The sequence below is a fragment of the Eutrigla gurnardus genome (genome assembly GCF_963514095.1).
Source record: "Eutrigla gurnardus genome assembly, chromosome: 11".
Taxonomy (NCBI): Eukaryota; Metazoa; Chordata; class Actinopteri; order Perciformes; family Triglidae; genus Eutrigla; species Eutrigla gurnardus.
In genome coordinates, this window is record NC_139925.1 from 23,691,537 (window position 1) to 23,710,582 (window position 19,046).

Below are 19,046 nucleotides of genomic sequence, written 5' to 3' on the forward strand. Positions count from 1 at the left end.
CTGGAAAAAATAATGCCTTCCACATGTTGCCTTGCGTGTGTGTGTATGTGTGTGTGTGTATTAATGTATATATATATATATATATATATATATATATATATATATATATATATAACATATCCTCTTTGGTTTGCTGCTGTGTTCTATCGCTTGAGCACCATAGTCACGTTGATTTTGTTGTCCGACTTGACGGCGTTTGGCTACGGTCTCTTTTATAGCCCGCCCCTCAGACACCTGCAGCTCTCGTCGGCGTGATAAGTCAAGTCAAGCCAAGCCAAGACCATCCCGAACGAGCCTAATAGTATGTGAATTTGTGCACGCGAGAAATGCCCGGATGTATACTGCATTGGCAAGAATTTCTGAGTACAGCGGACCTTGCTAAATCTACTCAACTTCCCAAAATGCATTGCTGCTCGTCTGACTTCACAAGTTTTGGATAATGGCGGACGACTGCGGTGATTCTGGCGAGGAGCCCGACACAAACCGCGTACACATGTAAGTATACTGTAACATGACTTTTATGTTTCCAGCTGACTTTTAAATCGTATTGATAATGAACGTTACTTTATTGTTGTTGGCATTGTACGTTAACGTTACGAATCGAAGGTCCTGCTAGCCGGCTAGCCTACTGACGGTAATTTACTATAGAGGTTAGCGAGCGCAAGCGAAGCGGAAAATGTGCCGTTTTTACCGACGTTAACTAATAATATAGTGCTTATGTTAAACCGTGGTTATATATTTACTAACGGTGATTAATAACGCCGTGCACCGTTGTCCGTTAAAGGGACGGATGCAGACACCGGGCGCCTCATTCAGTGGGGGGAATGATGAGGAGACGTTCACGTTCACCGGCAGCAGGGATGCTGCTCTGAGAGGCTTCACTTAAGAAAATGTGGTTTAAATGTTATAATTCTTATATCCAGGACTGCTGGAGACTCTCAGGATGATTGCGGTAAGAATATGTTCGGTGACTGCTAGCTAAGCTAAAATTAGCAAAGCAAGCCCAAGCTAAAAGTAGCTTAAAAGCTAATAGTCCAAGCTAAAAGTAGCATAGTAGCCTTGTAAAAGAACAAGAGAGAGGAACCAGTGTAACGTTAAGTTGCTTTGTTAAGTGTATGTTGTTGGTCTTTTACAGGAAGCAGTACGCCGTCTTCACAACTCGGAGACGAATTGTAGGCGCTACGAACCGGAGCAAAGGTAAGATTTAAAGAATATGCTTTCATTCTGCTGTATAAGGAAATAGATGCGTTAACAGTAGATACCGATCTTAACTGTTCATTTTGTTTTCACGGACGAACCTCGCCTCATAACGAAGCTGTGACCTCTTACTTGCTCGGAGCTTTGTCCGCAAGTCCGGATTTCTATGACGCTGATAGTGACGCCATTGTGTGTAAGTAACTTTTACTGTTTTCTTCTTCCTTGTTTTAATTTTACTGTGGCTTAAGTTTTCTTATTCATACCACTCATTTAATTGTTTTCCAGCTGCCTGTAAGACATACTATGAAACGGTACGCAGGAGCTTCAGACACACACAGCCTGATCTCGCATCGCAGGCGGAAGCTGTGAAGACGTCAGCTGTGAAGACGTCAGCTCGGAGTCGTTCCAGGAGAAAGAGGGTAAGACTTATTAGATCCGTTTTTGGTCAATGTGACCAAACCTACCTAAACCTATTTTCAGGTGCATTAATAGATGTGTTGTGTCCATGCGCAGTGCATCGCGCAGTACTGATTGTCTTTATTGATTGTTTTACAGCTGCTGGAAGCGAGACGGAGTGTGCTTGCTGGCGATGAGGTGGACCGTTGGAAGTGCGCCACCACAGACATGTCTGATGAGGAGGACGGCGTCGTTGGCGGGGTGTCTGGATGGATTGTGCGACCTCCATCCTCTCGTAGCCAGGAGCTCACCGAGCTCTGTGCGACTCTACAGTCGCGATTAGAGAAGACTCCCAAGTACAGGGCCACGCACCGCAGGCGGCTGTAAAATTGACCAAATTCGGACAGAATGTCGCCAGTTCATTTGTTTGTTGTGTGGGCAAATTTGTACAGTTGTGTGTTGTGTTGTCAATAAAGCTCTTTCTTTGAATACTTCCTCCTGGCAATTCAATAAATTCATTCATATTTATATTTATAAATATATAAATAAATAAAAATAAATATATGTGTGTATGTATAAATATACATATATATATATAAACATATATGTATATATATATATATGTGTATATATATATATGTATATATATGTACATATATATATATATATATATATGTATATATATATATAGTGATAGATCTGCCAACCAATCACTAGTGATTATTCTTGTTTAAAACTAGTGGTTTCATCCAATCCTGAGTGAGGATATTCAAGCCATCTCTGGCCAGGCGGGGTTTCGCCGCTATTCATATGCTAATTAGAGCCTTCGCTGTGGTTCATTTCCGACAATTTTCGGCACAGACGAACGCGGCGTTCGCAGCCTGTAAATTGTCGTTAACTCCCGAAAATTAGGGAGATTTTCGGGCGTTTACAGGGACGAAAATCCGACTTTTCATGCAGTGCATCATCCGGGACTTTCTCTCTCACCCCGACTGCAGATCCCCGATCCCAAACTGCTCGGCGATCGCTCGCCCCAATCCCCCTCTCTCTATCTGTTGCTGGTCTGTGAACATGGGACCCCTTCCCTCTTGTTGTTGCCCACCCTCAATCATGTGTAGAAAAATTTCACATAAAGTATCTAACTATCTTTCTCTATCTACATGTTAAATACTACAGTACTATAAGCAGTTGATTACTGAAACACAGATATTTTTAATATGATGATAGTTTTACCTGTTTTGTAGTCGAAATGTCCTTATCATGCTTGCTACAGTGAATTTGCTGAGATTTCCTATAAGGTGGTAAAAGAAGGGGAAATTTGGTCCCCTTCTTTGACCACCTCATAAATCTCTGGCGTGGCCTCTTCCTCTTCCCCCTCTGACTCTATCCATTGTGGTTGAAGACAGGTGAACTCACCTGCTGCTTTTGATAGTGTTTATAAGCCTGATTCATGTGAATATAATTAAAAACAAGTGTTTGCACACCTGATTGGCTGTTCGGAACCAATAGCTTGGTTCCAGTCACGTGATTGTGATGACGCGTTAAGGGGCGCAATTTCCAAATGGCTGTCCGGAAGTAAAAATGCCGACTCCAAACCGTTCCAGAGAGTCCGTATTGTAGGGATTTAGAGCCAGTTTCTAGAATACGATACAAACAATTAGTAAGTAAATATGTTGGGCGTGACCCGTACCTCATGAAGATGAGTGAGTTTTCTGGAGCGAGGGACGTGGCTCCAGGAGGAGTCTCACGGACCTTGGCATCGGGTACCCCGAGGCGGAGGAGGAGGGTCCACCGACGCGACCCGCCGAACCCCGATGCTGCCCTTGTTTCCCCCGCTAGAGCGGCACCGTCGGACTTGCGTACGTGTAACGCGGTCAACACAGAGACGGGTAGTCCACCGGCAGCCGCGTACGGGGAAGGAGGGGGGAGCCCGCCGAACAGAGAGGCAGGCGAGCCCAAGACGGGCCCAAGCACCGCAACGGGCATCCCGAAGTCTGAACTTAGGGGGACGAAGGCAACTGGTGACGTAGGTTTAAAATCCACTTTTTACGGCGTTATTCTGTGAGCTTTTTACAATTCTCACCTCAATGGATGACAACCTTTGGTACTCTAAAAAAAACATTTCCTTTTCAAGGGTAGAACGATTGTAGCAGTCGTAAACTACACAAAACATGGGCATCTTGACTTTTTCACATGGTAGTTCTATGGGCAGACTTCACTTCCTGCCATCCATCTGGATTTAGCGCGTTCGCGATGCAGCACTGTGACGTCACGTGAAACCAACCTATTGGTTGGAGGGTGTGGTCATTTCAGTCAATGCGTTGGTATTGAAAGGAGTGACATCATGATAGATTTCTGTGTATAATGTTTACAAGTGTGTTTAGTGTTTTGCAAATCACTGTGTGTATTGCTTTGCAAAAAGGTTGATGTTGATAATGTGTGTATAGTTGCTGATTTGAGCTAGTGGTTTGCTCCTCGTGTTAACAGTTTTGCTAACTGTGTAATACTTTTGAATTTAGTGTGTAAGCAGCTGAAAAAAATGGTAAGGACAGGGCTGCTAACTAGGCCAACAGCTGCTTCCCTGTCAATTCACCTCCACTCAGCTTTGAAGCCCTTGTCCCCCAACCTTTTATTTCAACATTTTACATATTAATGGACTCTTATATTCGAGTACACTGACCATCACACATCTGCGCTTATTTAAAACGCCTTTGTGTCCAGGTGTCGGCTCCAAACGTGCTTTTATGTGTTACATATTCAAATAGATGCAGCTTGTGTGTGTGTGTGTGTGTGTGTGTGTGTGTGTGTGTGTGTGTGTGTGTGTGCATGTGTGTGTAGCAGTGTGGGTGGTTATGATTGTGTAGCACAGAAACTAGACCATGTCTGCTCTATCTATTGTGTGTGTGTGTGTGTGCCCTTTGATGGTGGACAGAAGGCCAGTCCTCTCCTTCAAAGAGATCCTCAGTAACAGTTATCTGGATTCCGTCTTCTTCAACAAAGAAAATATATAGTTTCAGAACAAAAAGCTGGGAAACACACACACACACACACACACACACACACACACACACACACACACACACCTTGTCTTTCTTCCCCCTGACATCTTTTTTCCCTTCATCCCTTCCATCCTCCGTCCATCACTCTCTCTGACACAGTGCAATGAAGCGAAGCAGAGCACGCAGCTGTGAACCAACCTAGAGGCTTTTGAGTGTGTGTGCGTGTGTGTGTGTGTGTGTGTGACAGCACGGACCACTGAGATACAACCAGAGGCGTAAGCAGGTCAATATGAGAACGAGGGCAGTATGAATGTATGGAACAGAGAGAGAGAGAGAGAGAGGTGGAGTAACACAGGTTGATCCAAGGAACTGTCAGTGGTTCTGTCCTAATTAGAATATTTATTACCCTCAAGCCCCACACACACACACACACACACACACACACACACACACACACACACACACACACTCACACAGTGGTTAAGCTGTATTTGATGGTTGATAAATGACCACAGTGGTCAGCTTCTCCTCCTCTCTACAGCTGCTCTGCCACATGCTCACTTGGAGCTGTACAACATGTACAGCAGGCCTCCAGTTAGTCGGCGTGTAGTGCAGCAGCAGCTGTGTGTTCACCTCCCAGATTCCTCCCTTTGCACACCGCCACGCTGGGTTTGGTGATGCAGAAGTGGATGTGTTGAATAGGAATATTCTCAGTCCAGGAGATGCAGACTGACAGTCTCTATAATATTATTCTGATACCACATGAGATCAGCACATGTAACAGCAGAACATACTGAATGAGATGATGCATAGAAACCTTTTTGCCCCAGGAACCTCTATGCTGGTGATGTAGAATACTGTTGAATTAACTCATCACAAGTTTGCTATGTGCCATGTTGGCTGTGAAGGAAACCTTGTATAATATTACAGGTAGCCTCCATTTATAGTTCACTATATTATTAATCTGCATGACATTTACCTGTATATAATCCCATCAAATGATGGAAAAAATGACCCCTGACCACTACTATGTTATTTTAGTCCTGATTTTAGTCCATGTTCACTGCTGGTATTGCAGCTTCGAGACCACCAATTAGAAAATCAGTCTATGGTTTATTTAACAGAACAGATCTCCAATTTAGCTAAAAGCCGAGGTGATTTTCATGTAGAGTAACTTCATTCACTCTGGGTCAGTTTTGGACCTAAATGCAACTTTAATGCTGAATAAAGTTTAAAGCATAAGAGCTCTACAATGTGCATTGAGAATGCATTGACTGGTAAAATCTGTCAAAACATAGGTTTTGGCAACGTTTTTAGTTTTTTAGTTTTTTCATTGAAAATCTGAAAATCGTAAGCGATCTCTGAAAGAAGTTGCAGCTACCAGTGGTGTGATCGTAAATCATGCCATCTGTATAAACCTCTGCCATAGCTGGTTCTGATCATTCAGTGTGTGAGATACAGAAAGTGGAGAACTGAAGGAAAACCAGCATCCATTTGTCCTTGACAACATAGAAGATAATCAAATAATCAATAAAAAACTGTGCAGCTCCTCTCACGTGAATGCGCAATCATTTAAGAAAGACCGTGTAGTCAGAACAGATTCAGACATTCTGACACATCTCCGGTAACTGTCACAAAAACTAAGGACAGGAGAGGATGATGGGTAATGGGAAATGCTGCCAGTGGCTGCCCGTCCATGACGCGTTTCTCAACAGATTGACAGAAAAAGAAATGTTTCAGAGTGAGGAGCTACACCTTTCACTGTGAGTGTGTTTGGAATAACGTGTAGGGCCATCGTCAACCACAGAAAAGCTCTTCAACCAATCCATTGGTATATGGAGGGGAAACCAATTCAACAAATTAAGTATGCGACGATTGTAATTAATGAATAATAATTGCAAGTTGAAGCTCATCAAGTAATGATGAGTTTGTACCCATTAGCTCACGTATCTGCAAAACTACATCAATCAACCATCCGGACCCAACCCAGACAGAGACAAACAAAGACTTAACAAGCCTATGCCTATGCCTAGCGAGCTGTCCAGAGTTCTCTCTTTGTCCCCCGCCCAAAGCAGAGAGAAGGTCTGGGCTAAATAAACAGTGGTCTTCATTGTTGTAAAGGAGCAAGTTCTTCTAATGGAAGTAACACCAGCATTTATCCAGCTTATCCTCCAGCCAATCACACTAGTTTAAAGGATGAGCCAGCAGCCAGGGGTGATTTCACACACAAACACTGATGCACATGTTTGACAGAGTACTGCAATTGATTTGATTATTAATCATTTCTTTTCATTTCTTTTGTAGCTCTGATATCTGCTGGTTGCTGCACTAACTCCTGTAGGAGTGTAAAGCTTTGGGACAGGTGAGTCACAGATACACTTTGAGCTCTGTTTTGGGCTCCACCTACTCGTGAGTAAAATATTTGGCTCTTTGGCTGCTCAATGCTGCAGCGGCTTTATTGCTGAAAGCAGTGTTTGTGAGCTGGAAAAAACAAAGCAAAACACTAAAACACTGTCTATCTGAGAGGAACTACGGAGTTGATCATTATTCACACTGGGCTCCTCCCATGAGATGCTTCTTAGTCATTTGATCCATAATTAATGAACTAGACCGGAAAAAGGTGGCTTGATCCCTCCAGGTCGGGGGGGAGTTCCTGCCTCAAGTGGAGGAGTTTAAGTATCTTGGGGTCTTGTTCACGAGTGAGGGAAGGATGGAACGTGAGATTGACAGGCGGATCGGTGCAGCGGCTGCAGTAATGCGGTCGTTGTATCGGTCCGTCGTGGTGAAGAGACAGCTGAGCCGAAAGGCGAAGCTCTCGATTTACCGGTCAATCTACGTTCCTTCCCTCACCTATGGTCATGAACTTTGGGTCGTGACCGAAAGAATAAGATCCCGGATACAAGCGGCCGAAATTAGCTTCCTCCGCAGGGTGGCGGGGCGCTCCCTTAGAGATAGGGTGAGGAGCTCCGTCACGCGGGAGGAGCTCGGAGTAGAGGCGCTGCTCCTCCACATCAAGAGGAGCCAGTTGAGGTGGCTCGGGCATCTGTATCGGATGCCCCCTGGACGCCTCCCTCGGGAGGTGTTCCAGGCATGCCCCACCGGGAGGAGACCCCGAGGAAGACCCAGGACACGCTGGAGTGACTATGTCACCCGGCTGGCCTGGGAACGCCTTGGGGTCCTCCCGGAGGAGCTAGGGGAAGTGTCCGGGGAGAGGGAAGTCTGGGCGTCCCTGCTCAGGCAGCTGCCCCCGCGACCCGGTCCCGGATAAGCGGAAGACAATGGATGGATGGATGGATTAATGGAATAATATTGATTAGTGCAGCTCAACTTTGTATTAATGTATATCTGACTTAATGTTACTCATGGCCATATTTCACATTTTCTATCATCATTTAGGCTGTTAAAATATATTTTGTACCAATTTTATTTTACAGTAATCACTATTATCCACTGTGCTTTCATACATTATTATATAGTATTGAAGCCTTGCCCACGGTGCCAGACATATAAATCTGCTCGCTAATATGAAGAAGAATATTGACCTTGGAACTAGCAGAATCCACCTTAAAGTCCCCAATATAGTTTAAAATCGTGTGAGTATTAATCTTTAATAATGAATATTTGTGTATAATAAAGCACTACTAAAAGTTGAATGTAGGATAAAACATCTTAAAGTATTCTGTTATATATTACGGATGTCACGATAGCAGAAAATTAGAAGTCAATACCAACATCAGTGAAATCTCATAAGAACAAAACAAATCATCACAGTTTATATACTGCACATTCATTATCAATCACAGATGATCACATTTTCAAGACTATATTTGAACACATCAGTTAAAGAGTGAACTTACCGTAAATCCTCTAATACTGGCCTGTATTCTATTACCGGCCGGCCGGTCTCGCTGTCGGCGGAGGTAAATAACAGCCGGTCTCTAATGGAGTCCGGGGCAAGTGTCCACAGGCAGCGTTATTTCAATGCTTCCCATTTGTCTATATTAGAGGATTTACAGTATGTAAGAAGCCGTGCAATGCCTTCGCGTCGCGGGGAGTGTCGAGAGACGGGGCGCCGCCGCCTCTCACAAGCTCTCGAAAATCTTTTAAACTGACCGTTGTCGATCTAAAATAAAGACAGATTCAGCAACTGCATAGCTTATTTCTCGCATAAAATGTTTTCAGAAACACATTTCGGTGAACTTTTTTCATAAAAAAAAGAGAACGGGAGCAGACAGGACAGCTGTGAAAGCGATCATCCAATCAGGTGCAGCCATGAAGTGTGCGTGTGATTGTATGATGGAGAGCGCCTGTCAATCATTCTCCTAGTGGCAGCCCACCAAGCGCGCAATACTAGCCTTGTTCAGGATGGTCTTGGCTTGACATGACTTGACTTATCACGCCGACGAGAGCTGCAGGTGTCTGAGGGGGCGGGCTCTAAAAGAGACTGTAGCCAACGCCGTCAAGTCGGACAACTAAGTCAACGTGACTATGGTGCTCAAGCGATAGAACACAGCAGCAAACCAAAGAGGATATGTTAAAAATAATAAATAGGCCTACTCACAGCACAATGCACAGAACTTTAGATCAAGCCATGAGATCAAAGCGACCAAAATAAAAAGTCAAGTCATTTCACCACAAGGTGGCAGCCGATTGCGGACCTGAACACACGTCATTGAACTTTTAACCAAGAACCATTCCACTGTAGCGGAGGTGTGGGCAAGTCGTTTGCAGCCGCCGTAGACCGCGCTGCCAAGCGCTGCAAGAAACGGCTCTTAAAAACTTGTTCCCGCGATGTTTTGGGTCACGTGATATGGTCGCGACCCTGTGACGTCTTTGCAGTTGGCTGCCAAGTCGGACACAAATTCTAGCCATCATGCATCGCTTTCAACCCACAATACATCACGTAAGGTAGCGCGCTGCAGGCGGCTACTTCAAGTCAAATTCCCCTATTGGCAAGGGGTAAACGTTGTTTACTGTAATATGGCAGCTGCGGAGCACCTAGTATTTTATAGGTTCAAATAGACACAAAATCTCGTTTTTATTCATTTTACTGGTAGTCCGTTTTGCTCAAATAGAAATAGGGGCCTGTCTCTACTTCTGGCCTCCTTCCAATAAAGGCCTGGGCCGCGATGCGCTTGAGTAAATAAAAGCCTGGGCCTATATTAGAGGATTTACGGTAGCCCAATTACTGACTAGAGCTTCAGTGCATCAGAATGTAGCTCGATGCCCAGCAGGACGGCTTACGTTGCTCTGCTGCTCCTCCATTTTAACAGAGATTTGCTCTAAATTTGTATTGTTTGTGGCAGCTCACCACTGTTGGCTGGCAGATTGGCTAACGGCATGCTGAGAAAATAGAATGGATGCCAAAACTATTGCTGAGGATTGAATTTGTTTTTTAAATACCTGAGGAGGATGTTGCATTCCACAATTGAACATAAATTACATCCTTAAAACCCATATTGTATGTTGTCAATCAGAAGCTACGACCCTGACTCATGCAGCAATTGGTGAAGGTGCCTTAGATTAGGAAAAGTCTAATTGAATGTGTGTGTGTGTGTGTGTGTGTGTGTGTGTGTGTGTGTGTGTGTGTGTGTGTGTATGTGTGTGTGTGTGTGTGTGTGTGTGTGTGTGTGTATGAGAGGTCACCCTGGTGTGACCCCTGCTGTAATGCACAGGCCGCAGGGTGAGTGATGGCGCGGGGTTAATATTTAATGATGAAGCAGTTCTTAATGGGTGAATAAATCAGCCCCCATCTTTACCTGCATTCTGCTGAGCACAGGACACACACACACACACACACACCCTCTAACTGCATGGTTTCCTTCTTGTCTTTCAGCTTTGATGCCTCCTGACCACGACATGCCTCTTGATCAAATGCTGCTGTGACAACAAATGCCAGACACAGAAGAAGGTTATTCGTCGGATGGAAGTGTATCAAAGCGTAACTGAATAGAGATGTGATCATGAAATTTAAAATCAAGCAGTGGGGGCAAAGGAGCAAAGGAGTGAAACAACTACCTAAACACTCTCTCAGGCCCGTCTGCTGCTGATGCAATACATTTCACTGGGACCAGCGGAAGAGATGGACAGTTGGGACGGGCAGAGGTCGTCGCTGCATCGCTAAGGAAGAGAAGAACATAAATAAGACAGCTGAGAATCTTTGTGTGCCAACAAACTAGTCCTACCTCTTTGGAAAGCCAGAGACCTGTACATGGAAGGTTACAGCCCCTTCTCTTCACAATCACATTAAACATGTGGTGGTGATGATGATGATGATGATGATGATGATGATGATGATGGTAACTACTTTTACAAAGTCATTGTGGAGCTGGAATAAGAAGCACAAAGGAAGTTACCTGAGTCATTTTCAATTCAAATAGTTAGATAGAAGAGTTATTTAAAAGATCATTCTGTTGGTTTTATTACAACTATGGTCTTGTTTTTATAGCCTCATTGCTAGAACTCTAGTAGTCACGATAGTCATTGGATACATGGCAACATGGTTACAACGGTCCAACAGGGTGAGAAACACAAGAGGTCGTTAACAAGCAGCCAGCTTAGCTAACCTCTTGGTTAATGGTTGACAGGTGATGAAATTGACCGACTTTTATCTACGAAATATCAGTTAACTGATGACTCACACCACACATTCTCAGTGAAACCACTGGAAGGCTTTTATTGTGAAACATTTCCATAAAGGCAATGTATTTGTGACCAACGTTAGCAAAGCTCTGTTGGGGTGCCGTTGTTACAATGAGGATTAGCACAAGCAGATATAGCATGTCAGCAGATGTTCACAGATAAAAGGCAGTGCAGATGTTCACCAGCCACATGGACATACAGCAGCAACAGGATGAACTCTGATGGATGAAGCTGCTTTGGCTAACCTGGAGGTTTCTATAAAGCCTGTGTTTCATTCCCCAGCAGGTGGTTTAGCCGTGCTACTGTACCCGACCCTAGAATATAGATAAGAGTCTGAATTAACAAAATCATTCATCATCATATATAATAGTAAACTGAATACCTAATACATATAAACATGACATCTGAAGATGTCACCTTGGGCTCCATCAATCTTTTCAACTTTTCTTTTCATGTATCAAATGATGACTCAGTAACCATAGGTACATTAATGATTGGGAGAATAAACAATAATGAAAATAATAATCAGTTGGAGCCCTAAAGTTAATGAGTACAATGTTATTATTATTTCTAATAGAAGTTGTGATGAAAACGATGGCACTTAAAGCCAGGTTGTAATAAAGACTACAGAATTAGACTTTAAAGACCTTCATCAAACAAACTGTTCTCATTGTTTGGAATAATTGTAACAGTAACCAGCACAGATTTACCTCCATTCAGTGGAAATAAGCTAACAGTCAAGTTGCCATATTTGGACGTATTCATAGCTTCTGTGTGAAGTTTTGTCCCTGTGTAATTAAGAGACATTCACCAGGAAAAGTTAAGGGTTTCAGAGAGGAACATGGTTTTCGAGTGTTCTACTTTCGTGTCAGAGTATTTTAACCTTGTGTCATATATACAGGAATTGATCGCAAAGATGTTCCCAACTGCAATGATTCACCTTTCCTCCATGTTTTGTTTACATCCGTCTTTTAAATGTGCTTTCCCCGGTCGTATAAAAACGGCGATCTATCTCTTGAGTTGATGACAGAACTAAAGCTCTGTTTACTGTGGGTGGGTTAGTGGAGACTTCTTGGATTTGATGAATAAATTCTCCCACATACAGACACCTTCTATACTCTTTATAGATTTCACTGAAAGCACAGTTGCTCCAAATCCAAGGTTGAGATTTGGCACAACACAGCTTCAGGTTCGTGTCAAAAAAGTGTTTAAAAACCATCCAATAGCGATCCACCAGGGTTGGGATGTTTCTTGACAGAAACCTTGACTTCAGCAGGATGAGCATTAGGGGACACGACAAATACCAAAATGTCCTCACCAACTACAGGAGGTGATTTCATTCCAGAACTGGCATTTTCAGGATTCCAGCCCCTGGATTAATTGATCAAGATGTGTTGTCCAAAACTGGATGTGTGGAAAATGACGACTTGGTGCACACACAGGAGCTCATAATAATATACACATAGACCTACAGACATACAATCATACACATGTATCCTGAATCCATACCGTATAACCTTTTTAAGCTTTGGTGACAAGAACTATAATATATTATCAAAGACCTTTATGTTTTTAACAGTCAAGAGTCATATATCTGCTTAGTTTTATAAATATATAACTGCAGTAATTATTATTTTTGATTTCTTGGTATTATATAACTAATTATTATAACCAGAGATGTATGTATATGCTAATAAAATGTCTTTATGTAAATCCACTCATCTGCGGGGTCCACTGTATCTATGTGCCTTTATTAAATACATACATACAGGTGTGTAGACTGTATAGTGAAGATTGTGAAGAGCATTCTTAAAGAAATAGTTCAACATTTTGTAAATACATCTCATGTGCATAAAACATGGTCAGGATATGATTAGCAGAACACAGCATAAAGACTGGTAGGAGAGGACCAATGAGCCTGGCTCTGTAGGAGCTCTGTCAAGGTGTCATCATGTGAGCTAACAACAGAACCCTAACCGTAACCCTGTCTCATTCAAAATGAAGTTCCCATAAAAGTAAACTTCACCCTCTATTACATTTACAGGGAAACATTGTTTTTTTTTTTTCTTTGGACAAAACAGTTTAAACAGTTTGAAACATATGGTTCACAGACAAAACAAAACACAATACAGAACTACAAACGTTGGTTAGACAACTAAACTACTTGGTTTACTTCAGTAAAAAAAATGACTATGAAATTGAAAGAAAAGAAAAACATGAAAAGGACTTGGTTCTAACTGGACACTAACATCAGTCTCCTGGTGAAAGTCCTGTGTTTTTGGACATGTCCACCACCAGGACCTACTCCCAGACTTGTTTAAAATGTATTTGTGTTACTTCAAGAAGTAAAAAATGAAACCCCCAGTGCAACTTACTTGTATTTAAACACATTTTTTAGTTTTGAGTAGTTGGTATCTGGGTGCACTTTCTGCAGGTTTAAGTTATATGGGAGCTTATGAATATTTACTATGAATACTGTGTGAAAAACGACTCAGATATCGGCCATTTGTACTCTTAAATCAGTTGCGCTTGGCTCCAATGTAGCGTGGAAGTTTTTTGTCAGCTCTGTTAGAACGCGATCAATTAAAGACCCAACTGCTGCCATTTATGTGGGCTATAAACGGATGCTCTCACTGCTCTGGCAGAACGTGTTGCTTATGCTGCAACATCAATAACATACACATACTTGGTGTGTATGTGTGTGTGTGTGTGTGTAGTACACAGATCACTTCTTTCTTTATTTTATTCAATTACAGCAGTAGTGTGTGTATTTCCCAGTATGAGAGTGTGCTCTGTGCAGTGAACAGATGGCTGGCTGCCTGCCAGAGGAAATAGTCCCCTATTATTTATTAGCTATGATGGCAAAGGATCAAACAAATTTGAATATGAGCCACCCACACAGCATTGGTTCACACACGCCAAGCATAATATACAAACCTGCTTCCTGTTTACCCATCACACTCTCACACACTCACTCACTCTCTCTCTCTCTCTCTCTCTCTATCTCTATCTCTCACACACACACACACACACACACACACAGACACACACAGACACACACACACACACACACACACACACACACACATTAACAGTAGAGGAGGTGACTGTGCCACTGTGAGCAGATACACACTCTCACTTTCTCCCTCTCACATCCACACCCACAGTATTCTACAACACCTGTAGCTTCCCTCTGCAATGCAGCAATGCTGGGCTCTTGGTGTCTTTGTCTTTCCCACTTCCTCCATGCTCGTGAGTAATGTTGTCTCCTCCTCTTGTCTGTCACAGAGATCACAGATTTCATGATTTCTGGTAACTGTGCTAAAACATAATTTTAACTATGCTGGTTTCATCAAAATACTTTGAACACAATTCACAAAACCACACCCCAAAACTGCACAATACCTCATCTATCCTGCAAAATGAAGCACTGCAACCAAAACGACATATAGCATTATCAAAATCAAACCTTTGCACCAAATGGCACACACTTCATTTATATGACATATTATTGGGCATAATGAAAATCACTCTCATCTTTAGTATGCTTTGTCATAAGACTAAAATAGTTACAATTGTAGAGAATTCTTCATATTGTTCACATGCACAGAAATATTTGCAGATACACATGCTGTTGAAACATTTATTTTTTTAAATTTTTCACCAAACAAATCAGTGCAACATATGCACATATGGTTGATGACATGATCAACTAACATTGCTCTGATTTCATTTGAAAGTTGTCTTCTTTGGCCATGACCTCCTCTACAGCTGTACCCTACCTCTCACTCTTCATCACCCTCCCATTCTCACCCTCCCTCTTCCTCTCTCTGCAACGTCTTCCATTGCTGTTGTAAAAAGAAATCCCCCCTACATCGTCTCTATACAGTCCTCTACATCGTCTCTATATACTCCTCTACATAGTCCTCTATACAGTCCTCTATATAGTCTACATTGTCCTCTATATAGTCTTCTACATAGTCCTCTATACAGTCCTCTATATAGTCTACATAGTCCTCTATATAGTCTTCTACATAGTCCTCTATATAGTCCTCTACATCGTCTCTATATACTCCTCTACAGAGTCCTCTATACAGTCCTCTATATAATCTTCTACATAGTCCTCTATACAGTCCTCTATATACTCCTCTACAGAGTCCTCTATACAGTCCTCTATATAGTCTTCTACATAGTCCTCTATACATCCTCTCTATAAACTACTCTACATAGTCCCTATATGGTGCTGTGAGTGAGTGAGTGAGTGAGTTCACTTGGGGTGGTGTAAAGCAATGCGATAACTCTGCTAAAGTGCATTGTGATACCTTAAAATAAAGCTCCTCCCCAATGTTTGGGAAGCACTTCACCACAGAAAATTGATGTCTAGAATTGAAACACAGCATCACAAAAATACATAATGAGCCATATGTCATCACATACATGAACCTTAGATCTGTACCTGCAATGGCCTGAAATAAATATACAAACAGATAAAATACAGTATATCATGTTTTGTTGTGTTTAACATAACATACTATTGGATGCTTTATAAAATACAGAATGCCAGATATTTGACTTAGATACAAATCAACTTTATTCGACAGGCCAAGTATGTAAGTCATGAGTTTGCCTGGCCCTCCTACTGTCAGCCCTGAGGCTGAGGGCCTATTTTGGGTTTTGGCATGCAGAACTGATGAAGTGGGCAGTTTGATGTCATTTAGAATTATAGAAAAATATCATCCTTTGTTCTGAATGGGCAGTCAGAAGTGAACAATGGGCAGTGAGGCAGATAGTCGAGCTAAATGTAGGCATATATCCTGTGCATATGAGTCTCTTACATCATTGGCCCATACGCACACACACACACACACACACACACACATACACACACACACACACACTTCATTCTGCCTCATTGACCCTGCTTGTTCTTACATAATTGTCTGCTGAGCCGTGAACAACTGCTGACTATCGTGACCTCGTGTTTCCACTGGTTTAGTCTCCGTTACTAGGCTCCACTAATCCTGGATTGTAAAAACTCATTTTCCCAGGAGTCACTACAGGCAGTCTGCTCCAAGTAATTTGTCAACAAAGAAACCATTTTGACTGACAAACGATGTGAATCCTTTGTCAGGAGAATCTTCAAAAATAAAACTCAATGAAACTGATTTAAAGTGCCAGTTCATTTTGCATCCCAGAAAAGTTAATGACAGGATGCCAAATTGTGACATCATTTTGCACTATGCAATATGAGACATGGCGTGCTCCTTTCCCTCATCCTGTCTTCAGGGAGAGCAGTGACTTGTGATGCAGGACAGCTTCTCGGCTTAGGGCTTTAGTGTGTTTGATGTGTGCGCTGGTTGTTGAGTGTGTGAGAGACAACTTGGAAGTTTCTATCAGAAATGTACACTGACAAGCTGCAGTCTCTGCTACTGAACCAAAACTCATTTCATATGTTGCAATTTCCTCAAAGGATTAATACAAATAATCCACCTGCATTTACATTTACAGTAATATTAAGAATACAAACCTGAAAACCATCTATTTTAATTGCTACTAGGGTATATAGCAATTCAATTCAATTACATTTTATTTACAGTGTCATACCACAACAGAAGTTATCTCAGAACCCTTTACACATTGAGCAAGACTAAAACACACATGATTTTCAGAGTTAATACATTTTCAAAGTCCCAGCATCACCCAGGAGCAAGTGTTACAGCGACAGTGGTGAGAAAAAAAATGCCTTAATAGGCTTTTAGGCAGACCAGGATCTTGGGTTCCATCTGCATTTGATGTTGATAATAGTATAGTAGCAGTAGTAGTATTACAGTCGTAGTAGTATTAACAGTAGTCCATGGTGGCAGGCGCAGCCACACTGAGATGGATCCATCCCAACCATGTTGCAGTAGACCAAAAAGCAGGAGTAGTTGAGCAGTCACACAGCGGGCAGGTTTCCAACATCAGGCCAGTTAGCAGTCTGCATCGGTCAGGACAGCCAGACTCCCAGAGTAATCCCAGGAGGAGTTGAGTTAGTAACGGTAGACAGTCAAGACTTAATGACAGTTTTAGCGCAATATATTTAGGTAGTACAAGCACCTTGGTGTTACGACTGTGGGTTTTTGTAGTGTTGGTTTCCTGAAAGAAAAATCACACACCTAGCCGACCGCTAGTTTAGAGCAGCACACCACTTGGACCAAACAAATTACAGCTGGTCGTTAAAACAAAGCAATATTACTGACGTCCGACGCCACAAACGATTATTATCTGCCCAGCCATGCGAGAACCAACTCCTCAGATCCTACCTATGATAACTTTACCTGTTTATCTTCTGGAGCATGCCGGGCTCGAGGTGACTTGAAAGGCTACCATCAGCGACTGAAGCCCTGAAACGCCTGCCTCCGACAGGGAATATTATCCCCGCCCAGGATTACCCTAAAAATAAAAAAGGCAAAATAACAAAAGAGTGCCCGATGGAAAGGCTGGTTAATGATCAAACTGGACATTCCCCTACCCTTGCCTAAGGAGCAGTTACCCGCACAGTTGCAACGGCAAACCAATGGCCCACCGGACGACCAGTACGGTGGGCCAGTACATGGACCAGTACCACCACAGCCACTACCGTGGATGGAAAAAACGTTCAAGTTCAGTTTCTCCGGCTCCTTAATTATCCTGGACGAGCCCCCAAATATGTTACGTCCTCATATGGCTAGGGGATGAAGGAAGTAACATAGTTAAATTAAATAAACCAGGTGTAAAGGAGGGGGAAAACACAAAGTGTAACGGTAACTCAAAATTGTTTTATTCAGCCAGAAAGTGTGTTTTTGCCCTTGTGGCCTCCCTGAGTTTGTTCTAAACAAGAACTTTATGAGGTAATGTACAAACTCCAGTGCCTCCAAGCCAAATGCAAATACACGGAGATGAAGCAGGAGAGAGTTGGCCCTGAAGGAGGCTAAGGAGTTGGCTTCCTCCAGACGGTGGCTCAGGGGCTCCCTGCCTGCCTGGGTTATGGACTTCGTTTACACCGCTGATCCCCGGCTATCCTCTCCAGTTCAGCAGCCTTCCAGTTCCAGTTTTTTGGGTACTCGCCTGGCCCTGGGTGGGCCAAGAAGCATCCAGCTGGCTAAACAGCACTTGGCTAGGTGGCCAGTGGCCTCGAGGAGAGGGTGCGGCTCAAAGAAGCGAGCCTCCCTGTTGCTGCTGGCAGACGCCCAGCCTGTTCCTGTCCCGGTGGAGGTCCGTCCATTGCCAGTCCTGACGGGGGTCCCTCCGTCACCAGTCCCGACGAGGGTCCATCCGACACCAGTCCTGACGGGGGTCCATCAGTCACCAGTCCCGACAGAGGTCTGTCCGTCAACAGTCCCGACAGAGGCTCCATCTGGACCACTATGGACTACCTATGTACGACACTCATTAGACATGATCAACATCTCAAAGAGTAGATGAGCTAAGAGTGTACTAAGTACTCTGTGTTTAACAGTTATGTCTGTCTGTCTAAACGTCCACTTTATACATGCAATATAAAAGTACTGCAATGGGGAGCAAGATGTCTCCCAATTTTAGTTCCTTATATGTAGACTGTTATGAAAATGACTGTCTTCTCCTTCCAGGAAAACATCATTCCTGGAATATGGATATTCTTGTGAAAGGGGAAGGTAGGTGTTCTTTCTTGAATGGGCAAACCTTCCATTCTCCACACCAGAAAAAAGCCTCCCCAACAGCCAGTATAGTCATATCAGGAGAATCACAAAACTAAGTGGCTATGACAAATACACAGATGAATTAGATTAAAATGTGGAGGTGGGCGTGGTGCAA

General features: G+C 43.0%; 1 protein-coding gene across 1 annotated transcript in view; it reads left to right on the top strand.

Annotated features, from left to right (window-relative positions):
• The window catches only part of LOC311020850 (uncharacterized protein), a 59,346-nt gene extending 46,721 nt beyond the window's left edge, over nucleotides 1-12,625 (top strand). Inside the window, exons 3-4 of the mRNA XM_084021080.1 lie at nucleotides 6,897-6,954; nucleotides 10,429-12,625. Coding sequence (XP_083877206.1) covers nucleotides 6,897-6,954; nucleotides 10,429-10,444 — 74 coding nt within the window. The 3' untranslated portion in view covers nucleotides 10,445-12,625. The remainder of the gene's footprint in view (nucleotides 1-6,896; nucleotides 6,955-10,428) is intronic.
• The last annotated feature ends 6,421 nt before the right edge of the window (nucleotides 12,626-19,046 follow it).